The sequence below is a fragment of the Taudactylus pleione genome, unplaced genomic scaffold, assembly GCF_031769625.1.
Source record: "Taudactylus pleione unplaced genomic scaffold, aTauple2 ptg000995l, whole genome shotgun sequence".
In the NCBI taxonomy this organism is placed as follows: Eukaryota; Metazoa; Chordata; class Amphibia; order Anura; family Myobatrachidae; genus Taudactylus; species Taudactylus pleione.
The window spans coordinates 757,042-784,784 of record NW_028285396.1 but is presented as its reverse complement, the minus strand read 5'-3'; the positions used below and the strand labels follow the sequence as shown (position 1 = coordinate 784,784).

At 42.1% G+C, this 27,743-nt stretch overlaps 2 protein-coding genes across 3 annotated transcripts in view; one reads left to right on the top strand and one right to left on the bottom strand.

Moving 5' to 3' along the window:
- The window catches only part of PSMD1 (proteasome 26S subunit, non-ATPase 1), a 99,436-nt gene that overhangs the window by 47,997 nt on the left and 23,696 nt on the right, over positions 1–27,743 (top strand). Inside the window, exon 16 of the mRNA XM_088460931.1 lies at positions 5,419–5,483. Coding sequence (XP_088317057.1) covers positions 5,419–5,483 — 65 coding nt within the window. The remainder of the gene's footprint in view (positions 1–5,418; positions 5,484–27,743) is intronic.
- On the bottom strand, positions 17,939–27,313 carry HTR2B (5-hydroxytryptamine receptor 2B). Of its 2 annotated transcripts, XM_088460930.1 has the most exons (4): positions 27,084–27,313; positions 25,919–26,655; positions 21,062–21,262; positions 17,939–18,873 (listed from the first exon to the last, which is right to left on the bottom strand). In XM_088460930.1, exons 2-4 carry the CDS (start codon positions 26,253–26,255, stop codon positions 17,975–17,977), a joined length of 1,437 nt encoding a protein of 478 aa, XP_088317056.1. In that variant the 5' UTR covers positions 26,256–26,655; positions 27,084–27,313; the 3' UTR covers positions 17,939–17,974. The 2 variants fall into 2 exon arrangements, with proteins under 2 accessions (XP_088317056.1, XP_088317055.1); XM_088460929.1 differs by having other exon boundaries at positions 25,919–27,313.

The window sequence follows — 27,743 nt, the reverse complement described above, 5'->3', positions numbered from 1 at the left end:
GGGCTGCAGATGTTCCGCCTCCTCCTCCCAGTCACACCTCTGCTGCCCCCCAAACACACAGGGTCCTCCCCCCTTACTGCCAGACTGATTCATCTTCACCCCCCTGCCAGTCTGTACAACCTTGAGGAAGAGTCAACAGGACTCCAAACACGTTGGTGGAGCTCTATGGACCTACGTGCACATATTTGACAAACTGAACCATGGATTAGCCCAGCAGCACCTTGCTTTGAAGGGAGAGGGAAAGGAGATTCCGGAACCTCCCATCCTTACACTCACTTCTAGGCACCTAGTAAGGTGCTAATTACGGTACGGTTTCATTCTAGCCATTTAAGGATAAAATCTGTCTTCTGTTACAACTGCATTTTAAGGCCATCATTTGAGGCCTGCTATTTGTGATTTTTGAATAAATAGATTGTGTGGACATACTGCACTATTTTGTGTTTTTTTTTTTTTTTCCCCTGTTTTGGGGTCTTACTGATGAACGGTACGAAACCGTGATTGTCTGAGCAACGATAGACTGATATCATTGAATTGTACACTGTGACCCTTTGAAGGGATCCACAGGACCCAAGCATTGCAAGAACATTTATATAGTAGCGCCGCTACGGTTACATGCACTTTTTATTCTATATGACCTCACCAGTCCAGTCTATCAGCCCCTGTACAGGAGCCATCTTGGGTGTCCTCCTTGTCTCAGGTTATGAGGGAGCTAGTCGACTGTTTTGGCTGCTCCCACACTGCCACCCATAATGGGATACCCACAGCAGTTCCAGCCTGCTATGTTTGCCTGCTCCTATTCATCCTTCCTGGATGGATGTCTATGCCCACCCAAGTCAGAGTACAGCTCAGTCAGCTGCTGCGTTTCAATGAATGGTGCAGACAAACAGGCCGGTAGCCATTAAGTGGGCTCTCCATCCGGGAGTTTTTTAACTCCTAATGAACAAATTGGGCCTACCAGACGTAGACCTTATGGCCTAACATCACAACCACAAGGTACGGGTCCAGGACCAGAGATCCCTCAGCCGCCTTCCTGGGCGCACTGGCGGTGAGGTAGGACTTCAAGCTAGCGTACCTCTTTCCTCAGATTTCCCTCCTCCCAAGGGTCCTCAGGCAATTAAAGCAGGAAGGCAGCACAGTGGTACTGGTACCTCCTGCTTGGCCCATGCGCCATTGGTTCACCGACATATGGAATCCATAGATGCTCCGTTCCCTCTTCCTCTATGGCCGTATCTACTAGCGCAGGGTCCCTGCTTGCATTCGGACCTACCTCGTCTGTCTTTGATGGCCTGGCTCTTGAGTCTTTCATCTTAAGAGCTAAAGGTTTCTCCAGCTCTATTTCAGACAATACTTAGGGCACGAAAGCCTTCCTCTGCCCGCATCTATTGGCACTCCTTTGGTCAATGGTGTTCCCACAGAAAGTATGACCCTAAGGTTTTTAGGGTTTCCCAGGTACTTGCTTTTCTCCTGACTGGGTTTGACCTCTGTCTCCGCCTGGCCACCCTGAGAGAACAGGTTTCTGCTCTGTCAGTTTGGTTCCAGCAGAAGATCGCGTCTCTGCCAGATGTTAGAACTTTTTTTCAAAGTGTTCTCCGAGTTCAGCCACACTTTTTCCCACTGGTGGCACCGTGGGATTTGTCTTTGGTTCTAAAGGGGCTACAGGCTCCCCCATTTGAACCTCTGGAATCAGTAGATATGAAGTGGTTGACAGCGAAGACACTTTTTTTTTTTCTCATCACTATCTCCTCTTCCCCCAGAGGCTCTGATTTGGCAGCGCTCTCGTGTCGCTCACCCTTTTTGATTTTTCACCAGGCTAGAGCTGTCCTCTGTACACTGGCGGGTTACCTTCCTAAAGTAATATGTTTTCATGTGAATGAAGAGATTGTGGTTCCAGTCTTCAGGCCTTTCTGTAGATGATGCCTCCCTGGATGTGGTTCGTGCTTTCCGTATCTATGTGGATCGTACAAAATCTTTTAGGAAATCAGATGCTCTTTTTGTATTGTATGGTTTTCACAAACAGGGCTGGCCAGCTAACAAACAGACTCTGGCTGGATGGCTGCACATTACTATCTCTCAGGCTTACACGCAGGCTGATCTCCCTGTTCCAAACATGGTGACATCACATTCTACTCGGTCTGTGGAACCATCATGGGCTTTTCGATGTGGTGCCTCTGCTGAACAATTGTGCAAGGCGGCCACGTGGTCTTCTGTCCACCATTCCTTTCTTAGGTTCTACGCCTTTGACACTTTTGCCTCTCAGGATGCTTCCTTTGGGCAGCGGATTCTCCTTTCTGCTCAGGAGCGTCCCTAACCTTAAAGGAACTACTTTAGGACATCCCTATGGACCCTGAAGAAGAAAATAAGTTATGGTAGACTTACCTTTGTTAACTTTTTTTTTTTTTCCTTCGAGGTCCACAGGGCACCCACCCTGATGCACCTGGCTGCATTGGGTAATTTTTCTTACGGATTTCCTCATCTTGTGTGTTTCTGGTGTACATTGTCCGTCCTTCTCCTCTTTCCTTCTCCTGCCTTGGGCTTGTTTACAAAAACTGAATGCTTGTGGCCAGGGGGTGGGTATATGGGAAGGTGGACTAAAGGCATCCTGGGAGCTGAAAGCTTAACTGTTTGGTGCCTGGATCACTCCAACCACATTTCCCATGGTATCCCTGTGGACTCTATGGACCTCGAAGCAAAAGAGTTAACAAAGGTAAGCCTACGATAACTCTTATTTTTCTTCCATTGCATTCACTGACTTCTGTTGCTCATGTAGGACCTGATTCTGAGTCTCATGCAGCTGCATCTATTGACGATCGTCCGTCTACGACTTTATTCAAATGCTGGTACACTCTTAGCACCTGTGAACGCTGTAATACTGATTGGTGTGTCCCACCATCTGTTGCACCATCAAAGCTTGCACCAGTCCTATGGCAGGTGTAGTGGCTCGGTCTGACCACAGCCTCCTAACCTTGCGGCTGGGCTTCTCTGAATACAGCCGTTTGCACTGACACGTCCGCAACACTCCCATAACACGCCCAGTGAACAGACCATTTTTGGCTGCACTGCTAGCCACCTCCCAGTCACCGCCCAGGAATGCCCATCACTTTTCAGTCACACTTTTCTCATACCACCTGTCCTGATCGCAGCAGCACTGTGTAACTCATGCGCCAAAGGTGTTTTCAGAAATTTTTGCACATGCGCAGTTGCAAACAATCGCTCAACTACGTGAAAATTTGCACTGTAAGCGGCTTTGAATCCGGCCCTTAATGTCACAATTGGACCCAGAATATCTAATAAGTGCCCTACATATTCAGCACCTTAGTTTAGGCAGCAGCCTGATTTATGCAGCATGGTTGTAGGTTCATACTACATACACTTATGTACAGTGGTCTTCACTGAGCTCTGAATTTTAATGCATTTGCAATGGTTTTGTACACTACCCTAGACTAATGCCTCTCTATAAGGGGTGTAGTTATGAGACCGGCGGCCGGTCTAAATCCTGACGGGGGAAGCCTGACAAGGGACTTAAGATCGGCGTCGAAATACTGATGCCTATCTTAATCCCGACGCCGGAATCCAGAAGGACACCAGCCCGAACGAGGCAAGTCTTGGGGCGCCATTAGTGTTAGCCGCAGTGTGGGAGAGTTAGGTTTAGGTTAGGTTTAGGTAGCGTAGCGGGGTAAGAGTTAGGTTTTGGGGGGAAGTTGGGGTTAGGCACCACGGGGGGGGGGGTGTTAGGGTTAGACAATGATGGGGGAGGGTTAGGTTTAAGCACTAATGGGGAGGGCTAGGGGGTGGGGAGGGTTAGGCTTCAAAAATGGAGGGTTAGTGGGAGAAGGGGGAAGGGTGTCAGGATACCAACCATCAGGAAGGATGCCGCTGTCTGTATTTTGACAGGAGGCTTCCCGACAGCCGGCATTACATACCAATTCCCTCTAATACTATATCTGACTTGTTTGGAATCTTCTTCTGTCTCCATTTTCAATCCCCATTCCCCCCCCTTTTTTTAAACCAAGCCTCTACCATTCTTTAGGACATGTCAGGGGCGGGATATTTATATTTACAACAAAAATTTGTAACAGTTGATCCACTCATTCTTTCAACAGGTCGAGTTCATAAAACTGAATGACTTCTGACATAATCTTGTGTCTGAGCAAATGTAACCTAACAGTTACATAATTAGTTTTTTACTTTTAATAACTTGTGCAAAAGTTTTGTAATATTCATTTTGGTTTCATGGTGGCCCTATACATTTATGTATGTATGTATGTATGTATGTGTGTGCCTGTGTGTGTGTATAAGAGTGAAGTCTTGAACTGATGAAACGCGTTGGGGCCTGTTGTTTCCATACCTGCCACATGAACTAATAAGCTGCTACCTCAGATAAGCTGCTCTACCTATATTTACCTTTTGCATTTCTTTTCTATTTGTACTAAATCCCGTGGTGTTGTTTTTTTTCTGTATGTTTATTAATTGCCTTGCTTTTAAAGACAAGTGATGTTTTTATTTTAAATTATTATTACTTTGTATTTTTAACTTTCACTGGTATGCACAATTTAACTCAATCTCCTTGAACTTGATTTTATTCATTTATATTTATACATGAATTAAGCTATTGCACATTTTGGCATTATTTGCACGTTTAGTACTGACACTTTAAAATATATGTATACATACATATATATGTGTATATATGTTTACACGTGGTATTTAAGTCACACAATTTATTATAGTTATAACCAACTAGCCGGTCGCTCTATAGTTAATATCCATGTTCAACCATCTATGCTGTTAGTAAATTCACCATTACTAACTATTTATTGACAGAGAGCTGACGCCTTTATTTGAAAGGCTGGGGTGCAGTTGTTGGAGTTTTGATCTAAAACAAAAGTGAGGGGTACATTAATCATTGGCGCTTATATCACCAATTATATATATATAAGTCCAGTATTAGTCCACACTCACGTCTGAAAAAACCAATTGCTGGGGTAGCCACCCAAATGGGATCACCTGTATCCCTGCATACAAAAAATGAACAAAGGGGGTGCACTCACCAGTCTTCTAAAATGAGTTTTTATTTCATCTTTTTTTAAAAAATTTGACAGCATCATAGTAAAGCTCCGACGTTTCGGTCCTAGCCATGGACCTTGACAAAGGTCGGAGCTTTACTATGATGCTGTAAAAATTTTTTTTAAAAAGATGAAATAAAAACTCATTTTAGAAGACTGGTGAGTGCACCCCCTTTGTTCATATTTTATATATATATATATATATATATATATATATATATTTATATATTAATATATATATATATATATATATATATATATATATATGTTATAATATAATCAACGTGTATGTGTAGTATTGCTTTATCCATAAAGCTTGCATTTAAGCTTAGTTTTCCTCTTCTCTTGGCATTAGGTGAGTGATGTGAATGATGATGTTAGGAGGGCAGCTGTGGAGTCTCTTGGATTCATCCTGTTCAGGTCAGTGATTTCTCCTTTCCTCCATGAATCACCTGTTACTCTTAGCAGGAGGCTTTGATGGTCTTGCTTGATTACTTGTCACAATTATGCTGTATACATGTGTTTTAACTCTAATTTGGTTATTTAAATATGCTAAAACTTTCCAGCAGGTGTAATTCGCTATATAATATGTAAGTTCGTATATCTTATACTGTGCCAGGGTGCAAATGGCATGTATCATGGTCCTCATTTTATAGTCTGTTTGTATAGAAGCATTATTCTTATCTGACAAAGCCAAATGTTGCATTTAAAAATTATAAAGGACATTAATTATTTGAAGAATCACTTATTCTGATACAGTAGTTTTGAAAGGTGACCCTCTTTATGGTGTCCTTAAAATTGTACAGCATTTGTTTTGTATTAGGCCTATACCTCATAGTGGACAATCCTTTCCATTGTTTCCAGGTGTCTTGTGGATACTGTTAGTTGCTTGGAGCTCAGTCTTTAAATTTAATCTTTCAACTTAAATTGCTGAGTGTGTGGCTCATGCAGTGTGTCTCTTATGTATGGTGTTGAGGTATAAGCAGCAACTGAGTTGAAAATGCTTAGCGAGTGTGTACTGCCTGGAACAAGCTCCGTATTAACTGAACTTGCTGACGGAAAGCTGGTGTTTATACAGCCGGTGACAGCTCTCCCGGGATGAGATGCAGGCTGGGCTGGACTTGGAATTGTGCATAGACAGCCTTGTTAATGGTGCATTTAGGCCACAGGTAACCCTTTCACTGCCCAGTGTTGCTTCACAGATGAGTTAATTCTTACTTTTCTAGTTATGTACTTTATTAGTGAGAACTGGGATACACAGTTATCCCTAATGAAATGTGCATCTGTTTTCTTTCTTTATAAGCAGTGTAAATGTTGTGTAGGTTATGTATTGCTTTTTTTAATGGGCTCTGTTTACCAATTTTTAGCGCCCAATCTCTTACCCACACTTATGTGTGGTCTTCTAGTATCATAGGGAAAACTAGTGTTGCACAGCATTTCCTTTGTGTGTGCTTGATATGCTGTTGGGCTATCATTACATTTATGGACGATTCCCATGTGGAAAACCTTTGATAGCCAGGGACAGCTTATGCCCGCAGGCCTTTTTGTTTCAAGTGCAATCCAAATGTTGCTATAACCTGCTAGCAACATCAATGTAGAGAGATTGTGCTTTTGCATCTCCTAGTTTTTAATTTTGTATTTTAATTTGGTACTTGTATACTTTACGGACTCATTGCAGAGAGAACCTAAGTGTCCTACACTCATTATTATTATTATTATTATTATTATTAATCATGGTAATGTCTAAATCACCTCCACGAAGAGGACCGTGACTTCATCAGCCAGTGTCCAGTGTCATTCCCTACCATCTAAGTTGGCATAGAGGGGGAATATAACCTGGCAACAAGTTTGGAAGACGACGGACGAAATCCCGACCGCCGGCTTCCCGACTGTCTAATCCTCGGCAAGGCACTAATGACAGGCGTCGAAATCCCGACTCCTGTCATGATACCTACGCCTGGAGCCCGATGCCCGGTATACCGAACGAAGGTAAGATGGGTGTGGTCAGCCTTGGGGGGTGGGGGGGGGCTTAGGTTTTAGCACTCCGGGGGGGACTTGGGGTTAGGTTTAGGCTAGGGGAAGGGGGGTATAGGGTTAGGCACCCCCGGGGGGAAGGTTAGGGTTAGACATCCCCCCGGGAAATTTAGGTTAAAGCAGCGGGGAAGGGGGAGGGGTTAGGTTTAGGCACTTGGAGGGGGGCTAGGGATAGGCTCTGGGAGGGGAGGTTATGTTTAGGCATCCCTAAGGGAGGTTGGGGGGGGGTAGATTAGGGTTATTTTACCTTTTAGAAGCAGTCGGGATTTCCACCCCTGCCGGGCTAGCGCTGTCGGGATTTGATCCACCGGCCATGCGGTTAGCGGGATTACATACCGTCCTGTAATCTTGTGACGAGCGTAACGAGCCACCGAGCCCGAAGTGTGGCGAGCGCAGGTGGGGACAACTTTCGGTACTTGTGTACGTAAAGTACACAAGTACACAAGTACCATTGAAAACATTCATTGGGTTCCTTTAATTTTTTTAATCAGCAGTTTGGGTACTTCTGAGCTTCTGAGTACAATTGGTCCAAGTGTAGAGGATCATTGAACCCTAACATTGGAATTTGCAGATAAGAACCATAAAAGAAAATCGTGTATAGTGGCTATTTGACATTCACTGCAGCCATGTTGAAAAGTAAAGTAATCCTTCCTCCTCTCCATCTCAGATGAAGCTCCTCCCACAACTAGAGGGGAAATCATACAGGTCAAAAAGATGCACATGCAGTCATTTGAGTTACTGTGACATCACTGGCCCTGCCCCCATGTATGAAGTGGTCAATCCACACAATGAATTTCTGCAAAGCAGCTTTTCAAACTGTCTCTCAAATTCTGCCTGGTTAGTTATGCCGGGTACACACTGGGTGATATTTATTGTTCAGACAGCCGATACCGTTCAGTCCATCTGCGCATGTGGACACACACTATATCTGTGAACGACGTCTTTCACAGATATCAAAAAAGGAGAAAACAAGCGCATTGCGCTGTATGTGGTAAACGAATCTGCTCAGTTTTTAATACATTTCAATAATAGAGGTAAACGAGCGCTTGTGTGACTAAATGTGATGTGTGTGTGTAAAAGAAAAATAGAGGAAAAAAGACCTTTTAAAATGAAGGAGAAAAAAAACCCCTTTTAAAATAAATAAATGAAAAATGAAAAGGAGAAAGAAAAAGGAAACTAATTTTATTGAATGAGAAAAAAAGAAGAAAGGAAATTGGCAGATGGGATAATATCGAACAGATATATCGTTCACATATAGTATGTTCAAACTACTGCAAGAACCATTCCAAATGACATAAAAACTGGGCGGGTATATTGAAATGGTTTCTTCCAGTCAGACATATTGTGCAACGATTGGTAAGTGTGTATGCTTACTAAAATCGGTGGGTCCATCGTCCAAGTGTGCACCTCACAATAGAGAATCACCTGCCTCCTAACATAGCAACCATATGCAGTGAAGTGATAAAACAGTTGGACATATTTATGTACAAAACACTCAATAGTACACAGTCTTTGACACATTTATGTCACATATGGACTTCCTTTGCCCTTTAAAGGAAGGGGATTCTTCTCTCAAGGCCTCATTAATCAACTAGTTTTATCATTCACAATGAGTGATAAAACTTGTTACGTATGATAATGGTGCTCCAGCCAATAGGCTCCTAACTGTCATCTGTTTGAAGAATGACAGTTGGGAGCCGATTGGCTGGAGCACCATTTATTATACGCAACAAGTTTTATCAGTCCGTGAAAGATAAAACTCGTTGATAAATGAGGCGCACAGTTTGTTGACCTATAAGGAGACAGCAAATTACTAATATGTTGCTACAACCCAAGTAGAATGTATAATTATGATAATTCTGCAACTTACAGAAGAGTTTGTACTATGCTCATAAATATTTTAGATTAGAGACTTTGGGCCTGATTCAGCAAGGAACGCACGGTTGCAGGCGCACGCACCAGTCCGCTGTGAGCATATGCTAATAAATGCATACACGCAGAATAAGCAGACGCCTAGCACTACACTATCAACCACTTCCCTTAACGTGCGTCCTGTAATACTACGCAAGACAGTGGAAACATTGGTAACATTGAGAACCATCGAACACATTAGCATAATAATGGTTGACCTGACTTCACGCAGGATTTCTGCCACTTCCTGCGTGCAACTAGACCTCAGGCTTCGTCCGTCGCCGCCCCTAAAACGCCGTCCAAATGCACAGGCACGTTTGCCCAACCACCCCCCACAAACTGCACTTCCTGTCAATCACTGTGCTCCGGGTCTGCGTAGCCTCTGCAAACGCAGTCCCCATCGCAGTAGCTAGTTTGCGCACGAGCAATGCGATGCATGCGCAGTACGCAACAATCGGCCAATTGCATGCATCTGCATCCGTGTGTTCCTTGTTGAATCAGGCCCTTGTTTTTTTACTATTATGTCTCTATGGCAGCAATATAATAATTTGGAAGATATACAAATGTTCACATAGTGGGGTCTATTCGCTATGCCTTGGAGACTGATAAAGTACCAACCAATCAGCTCCTAACTTTTATTTCTTCTTCAGGGTCCATAGAGCTCCACAGGGAGACAATGGGGTGTAGGTGGGACTTGGAGGACCAGACACCAACAGCAAAGCTTATTGACTCCCAGGATGCTTTGACCTTCCCCGCCCACTGCCTGAGGGAAACTCCGTTTCGTTGGTGTCCGGCAGGAGCTGGATCACAGCTATTACCTACATGTACCTATAGCGCCTTCTCCTCAACAATATCTCCTGTTTGCTATACTACAACAACATTGCCAATTTCAAGCTCTGCCTTTTGGCCTTTCAACGGCTCCTCTGGTCTATACCATGATAATGGCAGTTATAGTGGCCTATCTTTGTCGTCAAGGGATCAGACTGCTCCCATACTTAGACGATCTCTTGCTGTTGGCCAGCTCCCCAGAAATTCTTCACCGCCATCTACAGGTAACCATTGCCTTTCTGCAAACACACGGTTGGCTGATCAACTGGAAAAAGTCTTCCTTGACACCTTCTCAAAGAATGGTACATCTGGGAGCCCTCCTGGGCTCTCGGGTTCAGAGAATCTTTCTAACAGCAGACAAAATCTCGGTATTACAGCATCGGGTGCACAGACTTCTACACAGTCGCCGAGTGTCAATTCACTCTGCAATGCAGAGCCTGGGATCCATGGTGTCCACCTTCGACATGGTGGAGTTCGCTCAGTTTCACTCCAAGTCCCTACAACACCTGATCCTCTCCAGGTGGAATGGGCTGCCCCATCTGCCCAGATCCCAGACTACGGGCCTCTCCCCGGATTTTTGCCTGTCCCTAGCCTGGTGGCTACAGACGTCCCACTGGATATTCAGGGCAAGCCAGTATAAGTACAGTCCCGACAACACCACGGTAGTGGCCTACCTCAATCACCAAGGAGGCACTCTTAAGTCGGACAGCAATGGCAGAAGTGTCCTGCCGTCTCACATGGGCCCGAATGCCATCTCCCAGCCATCTCCGTAATGTTCATCCCAGGAATCCGCAATTGGGAAGCGCATTTCCTCATCCGTCACGACGTGCATGCAGGGAAGTGGTCTCTACATCCAGAAGTCTTTCAGCTCCTGGTGGACAAATGGGGTCTACCAGATGTGGACCTCATGGCCTCACGACACAATCGCAAACTTCCAGTGTATGGAGCCAGGACAAGGGAACCCAACGTGGCCTACATGGATGCATTATCTGTGAGGTGGACCTTCCATTTGGCTTACCTCTTCCCTCCAGCCTCCCTTCTTCCTCGGGTTCTTCGGAAGTTAAAACAGGAAGGGGCACAGTTCGGTAGCTAGCTTCGGCTTGGCCCAGATGCCATTGGTACTCCGATCTTCAAAGTCTCTAAATAGACACTCCTCTTCAACTTCCTCTACGGCTAGACCTTTATGTGTTGTCTCAGGGTTCCTGTCTACATCCAGACCTGGCCCGCCTGTCTTTAACTCCATGACTCTTGAGACATCCCTCCTAAGGTCTAAGGGATTTTCTAGCTCTGTGGTCCAGACCATGCTCAGAGCACGTAAACCGGCCTCTGCCAGGATTTATCACCGGGTGTGGCATACATATTTCCAGTGGTGTGCTCCTAGAAATTATGACCTTTTAGGTTTTTAAGGTTTCTAGAATACTTGCCTTTCTTCAGGCTGGATTGGAACTTGGACTCCACCTAGCATTTCTGAAAGTACACATCTCTGCTCTGTACATCTGGTTCCAGCGCAGAATTGCTCCTATACCGGGTGTTCACAATTTCCTACAAGGTGTTCTATGAATACAACCCCCCCTTTGTCCCTCTTGTGGCTCCGTGGGATTTGTCAGTGGTTCTCCACGCACTTCAGGAACCTCCATTCAAACCCCTGGAATCAGTAGATGTCAAGTGGATCACTGCAAAGACTCTGTTTCTTCTGACTATAGCATCTGCCCGTAGGGTATCTGATTTAGGCGCTTTCATGTCGCTCCCCATTTCTGGTCTTTCATCACGACAGAGCTGTTCTTCGAGCAAGCCCTGGTTTCCTTCCCAAGGTGGTTTCTCCTTTCCACGTTAATGAGGAAAAATCACTAGAGCTATCGCAGGTGAGGCTTCTTTGGATGTGGTCCGTGCTCTGAAGATCTACGTGGACTGTACTAGTTCCATCAGGGAATCCGACTCACTCTTCATCCTATATGAATTCCATAAGTAGGGATGGCCAGCTAACAAACACACTCTGGCCAGATGGCTTCGCATGACTATCTCACAGGCTTACTCGCAGACTGGCCTTCCTGTGCTAGCCACAGTATCTGCTCATTCTGCTCACTCTGTGGGTCCCTTGTGGGCAGTCCGCCGTGGTGCCTCTGCTGAACAACTATGCAAGGAGGCCACATGGTCTTCTGTTCACACCTTTCTTAGGTTCTATGCCATTGATAGATTTGCCTCTCAGGATGCTTACTTTGGGCGCCGGGTTCTCCTCTCAGCTCAGGAGCGTCCTGCCCTTGAACAACTGCTTTGGGACATCCCCATTGTCTCCCTGTGGAGCCCTATGGAACCTGAAGAAAAGGAGAGTTATGGTAAAACTTGCCATTGTTAACTCTCTTTGCAGTCCATAGGTTAAACAGGGCACCCGCCCTGATGCACCTGGCTTCTATGGGTTTATTCTCTTGGTCCTTTGTTTCCTTCTCTTTGTGAGAGTGTGATTCTTCAGTGTACCAGTCGTCCTTCTCTCCTCTCCTGCCCCTGCCTTGGGCTTGTTAAAAAAAACTGAGTTGCCGTCGGGCTGTGGGCGGGGTATAGGGGGAAGGAGCGTAGCATCCTGGAATTGAAAAAGCTTTGCTGTTGGTGTCTGGTCCTCCAAGTCCCGCCTACACCACATTGTCTCCCTGTGGACCCTATGGACTTCGAAGAAAGCGTTAACAAGGGTAAGTTTTACCATAACACCTCCATTTTTCAAACACAGCCTGCAGCGTGACAGGAGCTGATTAGTTGGTACTTTATGTATGTGCACTTTATTTCTCTCTAAGGCTTAGTAAATAGACACCAAGTGTTTGTTGTAGCTGGTTGTATATACTCTCGGAGAGATTGGTCATACACAAAATGCCATATACATAAACCTGTTACGTGATTGAAATTCTTTCCATGCAGTAACTTGTTCTCACTAATACAGGTCTCTTGGATCTCTGTTCCATCCATGAAAAGACATGTGTGGAAACCATGTGTGCAAGTTATATTTAAAAGGAAATAATACAACTTACATAAGACGTTGTACCCATTTGAGTAAATCATAAGGCCACTAGGAGTCCTCACTGAGACCAAAGGCACAGAATGCTTGTATACAGGTCATGAAACTCATAGGTGAATTGTCAGATAATCTTATATTTGAGTATGTTATTTCTTATGATATGTGTTTCTGTAATTGTAATTCAAGAACTCGCCATTTATACGTTCATTGAATTTACATCATGTGTGTATTACTTGAAAATGTGCCTAACATTTTGTTTGAAAGGACTCAACAGATCCCTGTACAGAAGTGTCCATATTCTAAGCAATGATGTGGCTTAAGCCGAGTACACACTGGCTGATATTCAATATATTCAGTCACAATATCGTCCAGTGTGTATGCATGATATCGTTAACGTTATCTTTCATCGCCTGACCATGCCGGCCAACCTGACGATATCATCAGGTTGTGCATGTTCAGGGATGCTGCCGGTGACATCACTCAACGATTTTGTTAACGAAATTGTTCAGTGTATAAGCGCAATGTCATTAAGGACATTGAGCCCGGCAAACATTTAATGATATCGCTCATGTAGTGATACCGTTAAGTGTGTATGCGCCTTTAAGCTTGGCAATAATGGCTTTGAATATACATATGTTTAGTCCATTATCTTTGTGCTGCCAAGAGAAACTTATTTAATTTATTTTGGGAAACTATAAAGAAAATCATTAATTAAAGAAAATAAAAGAAGGTGTTTGGCTTTCTCCGTTACTTGCCTCAGTACCCAGCAGATGGTGCTATGAAGCTACAATTCTCTGTCCGTTTCTTGCCAGCACAGGTCAGCTCAGATTGATTGGACTCGGCAGCCTTAAATATACAGAAGGGAAATTCCGCACGTGCCTTTCAGGGTATTAAGCCTTGTGTACAGATCCTATGGCCGTTGACACTATTTTGCTAACCTGTACCCAGTGCTGTGTGCTAATGCCATTCACATGTACTCTTGCTACAAACACCACCTGGAAATCCAGGCTAAACATCAGCATAACTTGATATAATTACTACATGTCAGTGGTGGTGGTCATCTTTTATACTGTGTTTTTAACCGTAGTGTTTGTGCACATCGCTACAGTCAGTCAGTAAGCCTGAGATTCCTAAATAGCTTAATTTGCCACAGTTAAGATAACCACGGAGGTCTGTAGTGAAATGGAAGCTTTGACTGTCCTGTCTTGAAAGGGTTATGTAGATGTGTTTAGCTGTTCTGTGAATGTGAGAGAGGAAGGAATAGAGCCACTGGGCTAATTGAAAGCAGTTAGCGGTGTAATGGTTGAAAGATGGTTGTGCCAGCTACATGAGTCACAAAATATCAGCTATATGCAGTCATTTGGGGCCAGCTGGTTTAAAGTTGGAGAAATAACAGAGGCCGCTGACTGTAGTATCCGGGAAAGGGAGCCATGCATTGCATGCATCCGTAGTTTTTAAAGGTGAATTACATAGATTGCAGATGGCTTACAGGTTAAATCAGCTGTCATCAGACATTTATGTCTGTGTCTGAGTGTGTTGTACATTACATTGAATCTATGAAAAGTGACTCATTAGTAAACATCCAAATGGATCTACTGATTATATCAAAATGTGCATTAAAACATTTTTTTTTTCTTAGTGAGCAATTTATTTCTTAGCAATGAGCCCCAGATATCATTGCAATGTCTAGCTGCGCACAATACCATTTAACATGGCCGTCAACCTCTACTCATTAACCTGTGCACCTCTATAGGGTGTGACTGCAAAATGAAGAAAGAGATTGCTTGCAGAGTGCCTTCTCCGGGCCGTTCTGATGGCACCCAGTGCATATGGTCAACAAATGAGTTGTACTCTCAAATATGTACATTTTCACATACTGCAAGTTTATATGCATGCACTCTATTGCTGTGATGCAGAGTTAAACTTATGCCAGTTTGCATAGCGTAATTTGCCCAGATTTGCACAGCAAATACCCACAAAGAGGACACATATGTGCAGACATGTGCATGTCTGGCACTTGCAACTGGTAAGGTAAAACGAGTAGTAGGAAGGTGTGTGCAAAAGCAGGCAGAGCACAGTAAGGGCATGTTGGCGCAAATGTAGCTCATGCAAACCTTCAGAAACACTAGTATATATCAGTAAGGTGACATATCTTTTGTACCTGGTATAGGACCGCTGTAAACCATGTCCATAGTCTGCCAATGCAGAACTGGATGTGTCTCTAGAAAATACACTTAATTTGCATGTGAGGGTTTTCTGTATTTAAATGTACTCCCATTTTGCAGATAACTAATAATCAGTCCCTATATTTTTTAATCTCTAGTATAAAGAATCTAAAATCGAAAAATAGAATGTCATTTGTAGATGGTTTATAATAGTATTATGGTAAAATGGGGTGCTGTGTTTACACAGTGTAAGTGAACAGTGTTGGAGACTGGTCACTGACTGCTACGCACTTGCTCTGACTGTTTTACTCCACTCACATGAAAAAGCAATGAATCACTCTCTTAAATAAATGCACCTATTTGATGCTGTAAGGAGCTAAACACCAGCTCTTTCCAAATGCTTGAAGAGGGTCGCTCGCATCCAAAAAAGGCCTGTGATATTGAGGTGAAAGATGAGCTGGGAGATAAAGTGACACTTAATCATTTTTAAGTAAATACGTCATTTACTGCACGCTGGAAATTAGGAGGCCACAAAATGAGCAGGCGTTTTGGCGAGACAGCCAGGATTAGCATTGGGGGGCTAGTGAGAATGCCACAGGATCTCTTGTGTTCCATGTCTGTCTCTGTCACTAGCCATAGTTTGCTGTATAGTCATGTCACATTTGTTCTAATAATTATAGAATAATCCTAACATTTCTATCACCAACAGAATACTCTGATCTATAGTTTGTTCTTCAAATATTTTGTCAAAAATACAGTTCTATCTGTGTAATTTTCCATAATATGTCCAACGCTAATAGACTGCTTTTCCTCCCATCCAGCTAATACCTGTTCTTCTCAGTAATTATTGTATGTTTATCAACTTACTTCATTAACTTGTTAGTGTGTATTAAAACGAATTAGGTAATTAGGGGCATGGGGTTTGTGAGACATGCTTTTATTTCAGATTTATTGTTGTTATAAAACTCTGCTAGTGAACTAATCTCCTTTGGAAATGCCTAGTTTAACCAATCTTCTTGGACTGTTTATTTGGTGTAGTGTCTATAAAACAAACATTTACACAGCATGGGGTGTAGGAGTGATGCGATGCACTTTCCTGGCTTCCTACTGACATTCTGCACATAATTTTGCCAAGCAGGGCAGGTGCATTTTACTGGGAGGTACTGTATGATATATACGAACTTCTGGAAATCAGGTTATCTCCAGAGCAATGCAGACATGGTCACTAGATGTAGTATGCTTTGCTATTCAATATTTCTTTTTAAGGGTCTAACACAGACTTATGTGTTTTGGAGTTATTGTGTACGTATAGCTACAATTGGTTTTATCTCAATACTTTCATGTAATATGCTCAGAGTTCATTATACTTTTGAGTATTACAGTACAGGGAACTTGTTACTAATTGTCAGTAACTAGTATTGCAAAAGATCACAAAGAGAGGTATCAAATTTGTGCTAAAATGCTTCCCAGAATTTAATTGGAGATGACGTTAATCTACATGTTTACTTTTTCCTAATAATTTCAATGAAGTGTATGCAAGCAAAGCCTTGATGGGCTTTGGTCTCTAGTTTAGCTTTTGCAAAATGAAATAGCCTAGATACTGTGCTAGTAATGATATAGATAACAAAATACCTGATCTGCTGGGCCCAATGCACCCCTGCTGCTTGGGGCCGTCCTCTACTCTGTAGAGCGGCCAATGGGAAACACCCTGCTATTTAAGTGCTGACACCACACCCCAAGGGATTGACTCTTCTAAAGTATCTCTGGTGTTTCCTTTCTGAGCGCAAGGTGGAGGGCAAAGCAGATGTAGCTGTGTGGAGAGACTAGGTGGCCAGCTCAGAAGTAAGGGAGGCAACCCTACAGGTCTTATTGACCCCTGTGAAATTTTTCTTTAGGGTCCCCAAAGTTCTAGTTATATCCATGGGCTGACTACTGGCATACTGAGATTTAAGACCGTTTATCTTAACAGCAGATTGGGAGCTACAGGTTACATAACCATGTTCAATGCCATAACTGTTATTTTGAATATCTAGATACATAACTCGGGTTATTAGAAGCAACAGCCGTGGTTGAAACGTAATAAACGTTATTGATCATGTACTGCTTCTGTGATTGCTGCTACACACATATCAACATGTAAATACACCCGTCTCCTCTTGTACGATTGTTGGGAATACTAGGATAGAATACAGGTGGTAGTTTTGATTAAAACCAGTATAGGTTTATTGTCTTGTTAGTCTTTTAGAACTAACAGCAATAATGACATAAAATTGAACAGGCAGGGCCAGACAGAAGTGACTGTGCACAGTGTAACATCCGTCGTTTCCTTGCTCGCTGCTATTTACAGCATGTGCGCACGGACATTGATAGGATGTTTAACCCTGTTCATTGATTGTCCTGTTACTCTTTATTGCGGAGACTAACAATGTGTGGCTCTCCAGCTGTTGAAACCTACAACTGCCATCATCCTCAGTCAGCCACCTTTGTTGTGGTGTGAGCACTAAATTTGACATGGAGACACAGTAGTACCTAATACTCTGGTTGATTAATCGCAGTAGCTCCTAAAACCAGACATTTTGGATTAATGAATACTGGAATGTTTTTGAACTTGTAGCTTTCCATAGTTGTTCTATGAAAGTGTAATTTCGGCCTCTATTTACAGCCCTCCTCTGACTGCGGTACTTAATTGTGACTCCCAGTAGTCCCATTTGCAAGCAGTTCAGAGGTCTTGGTATTATGGTCTCCCCCAACCCCCTTTGCTGTTTTCCAAATGTAGATGCTTCCTAGAGAGCATTCACATGGCCGCTGTCATATTCTACTAGTTAATGCTAAGACCTCCAGTAAAGTCTGCAGTATGGAACTAGAATGAAGAAAATAATTTTCTACAAACAGCATATTTGTTGCAAATATAACAATTTATAAATTAATGTATGATGAGTTTTGTGGTTTGCACCAGATGTTTTGTAGCTGACTTATACATAGCTCACTTGTTCCTCAGTCTTTCCAGCTTCGTTATCAGTAAGGAATAAGGTGTCCAGCAAGATGGCAGATGACTCCAGCTGAGAATTGTGCAGTCTCAGTGGGCTCTGGTACATGACTGGGTTAATCCCATTTTTCATTCCATGTTTCATGATTAGCTTTGAATTTTCTGCCATTGAGTTCCGGAATGATATTCGACTAGAACAGTTCCGTAAGAGGGTTACAGACCGTATACCACGGAAATTACAGGTGATGTAACGACCAAAAGCATCTCTGAAAGTCTTGTTAAATAGAGTATAGACCAATGGATTGACCCCAGAGGAAATGTACCCAACCCACACAAAGATCTCCATTAACATTTTGATTACATTGGGGTCGCAGTCATTTGGGTCACATAGGACTGAGGCAACATTGGTAATAAAAAATGGACACCACATAAAAACAAACAAAAAAAATACTATGCCCAAGACTTTAGAAGCCCTTTGCTCATTAGTTATGGTCTGCATGGACTTTTTACCCACACTGGAAAGCCTTCGAATGGGCATTTCATCACTGTTAATCTGCAATGCTCGATCTCTTCTTGGACCATCCAGCATGGCAACCTTCTCTGGAGAAGACCCAGGTGTCATATCCCTCTGAAAAACGGTTGACACTGTAGACCATGTGAGGCGCTGAGGTGGCTTGTTCTTGATCAGATATGCCTTTTTCCTCAATAAGTGAATAGTCAGAAAGTAAATTACCACCATGATCCCAAAAGGGACAAAAAATGCAGCCATGGAGCCATAAATAATAAAGTACTTGAAGTGCTCAGTCCGAACTACGCAGGTGTAGTTTGTGCTGAAGATGGTGTCCGGGTCGAGGAGACCTTGGATCGGTATAGGAACAGCAATGCCTGAAAGAATGAAGATCATTTACTTATGTAAACTTGTATGAAGTTTTTTTTAAGCCCTGCACTGAAGATGTTTATATTTGTACCTATCACACACTTCTTGGAACCAGGTTCTTTGATGTTGACTAATGTTTATATGTTACCTAAAATAACACTGGTGTATTTGGAATAGATGTTCTAGAGTATTTAAAGAGTTGTATCAAGCTGTCCAAAGAGGACAGGTAGAGACGTTGCCCACAGCATCTAATCAGCTTCTACAAATTGTATAGACCAGGTGTAGACAAAATGTGGCACTCCAGCTGCTTTGTGACAACACTTCCCAGCATGCTCTGTCACAGTTGTGCTGTTAGGACATGCTAAACCTGTGGCAGGGCATGCTGGGATATGTGCCACAGTTGGGGATATGTGCCACAGTTGCCTACTCATTTTATAGACCATTTTTGATAAATGATAGTTAGAAGCTGATTGGTTGCTAAGAGGCAACTACTCAACTTGTCCTTTTAGAAGGGTTAATCCATCTCCCACTTAAACACTAATGCTGCGCAGGTTAGTCCATAGCAGGTGGAATACATTTAAGATACAAACCAAGTATTCATCACAACAAGTGTAGGTAGTTTCATTACTGATTAGTTACATGTTTCAGAAAATCGTATTTCCTTTGCTGTCGTACAGCTGCCACAGGCTGATTACCAAAGCTTTGTCGTGCAATACCCAAGTAATCTGATCTGTAAGCTATGTCAGGCCAGAATAAATTAAAGGAAAGTGTTTCTGATCCTTTCTGTGGAGGAGCATGAGGATAGTTTTTCAGCATGTCCCAGTTATGCAGTGCACCTCCGCAGCTGCAGGATTCAGAGGATCAGCGGGTTGTCATAGCTCTTCTAACTAGCAGAGTCTGTTGTCAGTATCTTGTGGCTGAGGATTAGGAGCAGTGTTTTACACCTTGAGCAATATTTGTATAACCTCCAGTTTTTCATATTAACTAGGGTAATTTTATTAAAAATACCTGTTCTATGGGGGCAATTCAATTGTTTTTTTTAGGTTTCCGTTCGTAAAGGGGCGCCCGACAGAGCAATTCAGTTGTTGCTCCGATTGGGTGCGAGTGCTGTGGGCGCCGATATTTCTGCTTGCAGCTTCCCAAGGTGGTAAGCAGAAATGTGGCAAAAGTCTGTGGTTTGGGCGTCTGGGCGTCCTATCCAGGTCTTTAGATAGGTTTAGTTGCTTTACACAGCTAAACACGGTGCTTTTGGCCACTACAAGTGCGATAATAGCCGCCCCAAACAACTGAATAGCTTCGTCGGGCGCCCATTAATTATCACCACCCAAAAAACAGTTGAATCGCCCCTGTAACCATAACCTGTTTCTGTAACAGGCACTTTTTATTATTATTAGTCCATTATTGGCTTTTAAGTGCTCAATTAAAAGGAACATTTTAAACCCAAATGTAATTGGTGTATATATAGAAAAAGTGCCTTTAAACTGAATGAAAGAATTACCCATCAATAAAGCATCATATGTGTGTACAGGACACTTTTGTATTGCGATTCTGAAATGTGTTTTCAGTGGTCTATAAAGAAGTTGTTCACAAAACTCTATCATGTTTGTGAAAGTCTATTTGCATGAAAGACTTTTTGTTGGCAGGAAGTGTCTTTGGTCTTGGACAAAAAAAAGTCTTCTAATGGATAGGCCCCTTCAGACTTCTAGTCTGGAAATTTGGTTCTAAACCTAAAATACAAGTAGAAACCATTTCAAATCGCATCATGTGAAATTCACAAATCATTTTATAAAAGCTTCTTCTGATGACAGAACTTTGAGATGTCTGACAGTGTTTTTGTATCTGCTATAAAACGGAGTGTAAGCAATTCAGCATCTGACAGGCACTTACTCTGTCATTCAGTTGACATCTTTGTAGGAACTGTGCTTTGCCAGGAGACAAAGACTTCCCCCTACACTCACAGAATTATTTGTAATTTATTGGTTTTATCTGAAGCACAATTTGTTAATATTACTAATGGCTCTTATGTAACTTTACTGGTGACTTAAGGAGCTTTTTATGAGCGAGATGATCCACCAAGCTAGCCCAAGCAAATCTAATAAACAGATTGTCAGTTGTTTCTGAGACTGTAATGCTGAGTATTAAATACAGACTACAGCAAACACTGCTTTGAGCACTTCTGAGTTCTCTTTGGCTTACCTGCTGATATCAGCCACACCACTGCAATCTTGATAAGTGTTTTTGCTCTTGTGTTGAATCGACTGGCTTGGATAGGTTTCTTGATTGCAATGTAACGGTCTAAAGATATGGCGCAAAGGTGTATGATGGATGCTGTAGAAAACAGGACATCGAGAAATAGCCAGATTGCACACAGGCACTGCGGCAGTGGCCAAACAGGTTCTGAAACAAATGAAGAATGTGAGCTAAGGCCAGTCTCCTTATTTCATTCATATGATGCTGATGACATACTGGACAGAACCTACATGTAATTATTTGCTGTAACTACAAGCCTATATATGCATTCATTTCATGTCCCACACTTTCAAGACACAAATGGGCACGTTTTATGTTAATATGGTTTATAACTGTTGGAGTGCTTGGTGGCCAAAGTCTCCTGATCTTAGCCTTTATTGTGATAAACATTCAGCAACCATCCTAAAATAAATATGAAATATCTTCTCTTGTCTTTTTCTCCCAATTGTGTCCGTCCGTATTCCTATTGATTGTAAGCTCATATGAGCAGGGCCCATATCTCCTCCTTGTCTGCTGTACCTAATTATGCTATCTGTGCACTGTAATTATGTACCTATGTGAATTTATATACTGTCTGAACTTGTGTATCTCGTCGGTTTTTTCCCTTGTATGGCACCACAGGCCCCTTGCGGCACCGTACAAATCATGATAATAATTTAGCTATTTAGCAGAAGTGGTTGGACAAGTGATTTTACCTGTCCATTGTATTTTGCACGCTCACATACACAAGGATTCTTAATATTTCCTCCTTATCCAGCTAGAACCCTAGTAGACCTTGCACAGGGTGTGGTATGAAAAGTCGACATTCGCAAATGTCGACATGTTCACAAGGTCCGTGTTTAACATATCAACACCAGACTGTTGACAGTTTTTGCATGTTTTAACCTAACTTTAAAAATAACACACACGTGTTGTCGACATTCTGGTGTTGACATTTTAAATGTTGATATTTTCCTTGTCGACCTTATGTTCATGTGTGACTGAAGGCTATGGTGCTTGTAATAAGTACGGATTTACAGATGTCGTCCTGCACCTAGCCTCAATATGCCATATGGCGCGGGACGCCAGGCGCAAATTGGCCGCTCCGAGATTTGTAGCGTACCGTCCTTTTCTTTACATTTTGCATCTTCTTCACATCGCAGACGCAGTGGAACACCAGTCAGTGTACTACAGACCCTGGGTTGTGACTTTAAATGTATACGGAACGTGGCGTTAGACTATACCCGGGCATTATAGCACTTTGTACATAGTTTCGGTCTCATTCACACACAGATGTACAAATGTCGTATATATCAAATTGATTAGTGCAAAGTGGTTTTGTCACTTCCATTTGTTTTATTAGTGCGAATAAGATGCAAATTTTGAGCGAGAAAGACGCTTGGCGTGGCCAAATCACCCAGGATCTGGTGCACTGTGAGGGGCTGTTTGGGGCGACTTAAGCCAGAGCACATGAGGACACATCTGAATGCTGCCTACATTCAAAGTATGTAGCAGAGTCCAAAACCGCAATTGTCAACAAAGACAGAAAGGGCAGATGACCGGTGGAGCAGATCCTAAAGTAAGCCTCTGGAGCCGTCATTTATAGTTTGATTAATAGCCAAGATGTTTGGTACAAGGGTATTGGACAAAAAATGTGTTTTTACAGTTTAAAGCATTTTTGTTTGTAGATTATTTTATACACTGTACATCATTTCATGGCGTTGTGGGGAGTACAGGCAGTAGGTTAAATATAAGTTAAGCAATTGCTTATTTAAAACTATTATACATAGGGGGAAAAATTTAGCTGCGAAAACGTGCTAACTTTTCACATGTTAAGTTTTTGCACCGTTCACCCGCTAATTCCACTTTTCATGAGAGAAAAACCCTCATCGTGTCTATGCGCACTCGTTTTTCACATAATTCAATTCCAAAAGTCACGAAGCGGCATTTGCATGAAAATTCTTCCTGCATTTAGCCACAAAAACTATAGGTGAAGATGTTGAAATCTGCCTGTGCCCCCATCAAAAGGTAAACTGATATAGGATAATAATGTAGAACTGTAATAGTGGCCCTAATAAAAGCATTTGCTGTTCTTAAAATTGTGTGAAATGGCTATTTTATGCATATATCTCCCAGTCAAATAATGATAGAAAGCAAGTGGTTTTCTGCAAAAATAAATGTACTTAAATTGGGGGCGCATGTATTTATATATGCATTTATATGCCTATAAGTATGTGTCATTTAAAGCCACTTCAAAATACACCACTAACACCCACATGCAATTTTAAAAACACCTGTCCCATTCATATAGCACCCCATATACCTGTCCCACATCAATTAATCTATTTTCCTGCACTTTGCACTTTTTCACCCCAAAACTGACATGTCATTATTGGCCAAATTAAGGTAAAAAAAAATATTTTGACCTAATTAGCCATTAAGGAGAGTGTCCTAGTGGTTCTGAACAAAGCCCTGACTTTTTGTTACCTAAAGATAGGGATTTTGCCCAACTTTTCAGCTACTCAAGAGGTGGTGAAAACGTTTCACGGCTTAATGCTATGGAGACTTTGCACCAGTGAAAAGTCACGGCTAATAAGATTGCGCTATAAGTACAAATTCGCACAAAAAGCAGGTTTTGGTGGAAAAGCAGCTTATTGCGTCTAATTGAATTCCCCCCATAGTATTCTATTTTTGCCTTTCAATTATATTTAGTATTTTTTTTTCTCTTACTAATGCTGGGCATACACTATACAATTTTCTGTCAGATATCTGTCCAATCTGGCTGGTTGGAATGAAAACCTGGTAATGTATGGGAGCAAATGACAGTCAATCATGGTTTTAAACACTGGAAAACAAGACAAAAAATTCAAATTGGTTACATTCGTGTGTTTTAATCAATTTGTCTGAACGACCATTTTTGTCTGTTTTCCAGTGTTTGTGAGCAGATTGTCATTTGCTCCCATACATTACCAGGTTTTCATTCCAACCAGCCAGATTGGACAGATATCTGACATATAATTGTAGAGTGTATGCCCAGCATTAGGCGTTATAATTTGTATTCTGTATTTGTGACTTAAAAAACACAGTGGGGCTGAAGAATTAAAGCTGTTTTCTGACCGTCCTGACATTCCTTATAAATAACAAATCCGCCTCCCTTCTATTACATACACCTGTGCTTCTAACCGATATGACCTTTTACAGATTACTGCAGGACACCTCATTTTATACCTATTTTCCCATGTTGTCGATATTTGTCCTTAAGAATTGCTGTCTACCAACTACAGTTGGATATTGTGTTGTGAATTCAAAGGTCCGTTTTCATCCGTGAGAGGCAGAAATGTGGACTGCAGATTAATAACATTATTACAGTAATGTACTTTTAGCTCATTCTTTTTATAGCTTTGGTCTAATGATACCTCCATTGATTTAAATGTGCCTGATGTAATAACAGCAATTTCAAGATGTATTCTCTTTAATCAGTGCAGCCAAGTTATATGCATCCTTTGTGCGTTTCCCAATACTCTGAACACTTGCACAGTATTTTATTAAACTAGTGCTGAGTATGGTTAATATTTGTAATAGTGTGGGGAGGTTCATCTGTAGGGACACACAGAATATATTTCTTTGCAAATTGTAGTTTTTTTTAAGTTACAGGATACATATTAAAATTGTGTGTACCTAATCCTATTGCCACATAATGTATATTTCTGCTGCAGATTGCAGTGACTGCTCCTGGCTTTATGCGGTAGCAGAGAAGAGCTATAGAGCTGTAGCAGTTGATCCTCGATGTATATAAACATACACAAGATTTGTATATATAGTGCTATCCTGTTCCTGCAGTCCTCCCCGTGCCCTCGTATGTCATTTTATAGATATAATCTCATTATATAAAGGTTCATAATACAGCAATTGATGTATGTATATTCGAATGATGCTTTAAAGCCATCTGCTGCCGCTTTAAGTTGTCTTTCTTCATTTGAGACAAAGGCCTTAATCCTTATGTTTTTACTGGGGCCTGGTGATTTTGGCTCCCTGTTTATGTATAAGAAATAGTATATTAATGTGTTCTTACATTAATATATTTTTCCCTGCCTATATCAGTATATTGTAATTATTTTAGTTGAAGTATTTTGTATCCGTTATCCATGTTTATTTTAATGTAACACAATATTCTAGAATGCGTATTTTCCCAGAATACTGACCCCATGATGCTCTCCAGTAATAATAATAATAATAATTAGTGGGAGGCTTCCTTTGTGTGTGTGAAGGGGGGTATCCACTACAAGATCTGAAAACAACTGCTCGATTACGACATTGTAATCGTTCAGTCGTTTGCCAGTCGTGTGATGGGCCTGCACTGAACAAGCAGACGTTCAGTGCAGGGTCATCTATCATCTGGAAACATGCTGAACCTGACGTTATTGTCACGTTGACCAGCATGTTTGAAATATTTATAGATGTCTAAACGACGATCGTTATCGTTCAATCGTTCAACTTAATAGTCTAGTGGATACCCCCCTTAATGTACATGTAACCTATGTTCTAATTTTTACCATCCGAACTCATTTAGATTAAAGTTCACCCTGTCTCATGTGAAGTATTTAAGAGTTTCTCGTACACTACGTGATACCATTCTCTTCCCGAGTTACATTACTTCCATTCTAAACTAGAACATGTCATTGACCATTTTAATCTAGATGACATCCTAGTCCATCTGTACATAATACCAAAGCAGCTTCTTCAGTGCTCCAATTGCTAGTGGTATAACTACTCACTTGCCACTTCAGCTCTGAAGGAGTAACAGGCACACTCTTTGGTACTTACTGAATATAATGGTGAGAAGTGCGACTGGCATCACAAATATTCCAACCAGCAGGTCTGCCACAGCCAGCGACATGAGGAAGTAGTTGGTGGCATTCTGTAGTTTCTTCTCTAGTGATATCGCCAAGATTACCAGGATATTGCCTCCAATTGTGGGCACAATGACCATAAGGGTGAGGAGTGCAATCCAGCACTTCTGAGGTGCCGTGTCCGTCCTGGTGTCATTTAAGATGCTAGCAGTATAAGAATGATTGAGCTCTGTCATTTCTTGCCCGTGAACTGAGCCAGGGTTGGAAAGTGCTCCAGCTAACCTTGGGTATGTCAAAACTGCTTCTTGCATGTCCCTTTCACTCAGCCATGATCATTATCTTGTTTTTCTTATTCGACCCATATTATTGATTGTCACTTAGTTTGTATCCATTATTGTTTCTGCTCAAGAGAGAACGTAACTCTTTGCTATGCCCTTGCAAGGGTCCATGATGTGGCTGTGACTCCACTGATGGAGGAGAGATTAAACTTTTGAATTAATCTGGGACCTGTTCTTCCCATGTACCAGAGTGAGGTCCACTTGCGTTGTCGTCTAATCACCAGCCTTCACCATCCTTTCTCCTGCCACACAAGGAGTGTCTTGATTTTTTTTTTGTGGGAGCTATTTGCTTAACCCCTTAGCTGCCAGAGAGATGGCATGGAATATCCAATGTGTGTGTGGATATGAAACTGTAACCTCTTCTTCTGTTCATCTAGATAAGGCAGAAAATGTATATGTGTGTCTATATCTCCAAAAAAGCTTTTTCAAATATCCATTTCAATGTTTTAATATCATTTAAATGCCATGCTCATCCCTTGTAATGAGGCAGATGAGGGATTTGCTTAATTTAAACCCATCTGTTTTGCCTGTGTGACTGTGCTCCCCCCTCTATGATGGGCATTATCTGCTAGTAACCTAACCCCAGCAGCAAGCTTAACTGCTGTTTTTATATGACATTGCTGCAGTCTGTCCTTCTAGAAATAAGATCGCACGTGGGAACATTGTTTTTTAGCACATTCATGTTCCACGTGTAAGGGCAGTACATCTTAATTTACATAAGTGTTTTGCAGTATCACTTAGGAATAACGGTCTGTTTTATACAACGATGCTGTAAATGGTTGTCCTAGTTTTTGTACTCACCAGGAACTGTTCAGCTGCATTCTGTGAAAACTTTGTGTGAAGTCATTGTGAGCAGTGCCTTGTACCATTGTGCGTCTTATAGAATCCTGGCAGTTTACATTCCACTTCTTTCAACTGAAGCAAGAGTCTTCATTTCTTGTTTTCCGTCCATGGATTTAGTCGCAGCTCTCACACCACATCTATGCCTCTCAGATACATAGTCGGTCCTCAGGAAGTGCATGTGTATTGCATCTGTACTCCCGCGTTGAAGCACTCAGTCTCCTTAAGAGATCTAACAGAGGTTGAGAGCTGGAGGTCAGCCAGAAGCCAGACTGGAATCTCTCTCTCCCCCCATTTTTTTCTTTTACTCCTGTCCCTCCTATCCAGCTGCACCCTTGGGGCTTCACACCACATACTGACAACACAGACCCCTCAACCTCAGATTTAATAGGAGGGAGGTTTTTAATACATTATTCTAGAAAACTGTTAGCAGGTCCCCATGAGCTCATTAAGAATATATCCTTAACACCGTGTAATGGAACTTTTGCTTTTTTCCTTAAATTTCCATTATTTAGCCCACTCACCCATGTGCCTTTTCCCATATAACTAATATATTTGCTGATTCAGTTCGTTTATTGGTATTAATTCTACTTCATACGCAAGGGAAATATTGTGCAGTCT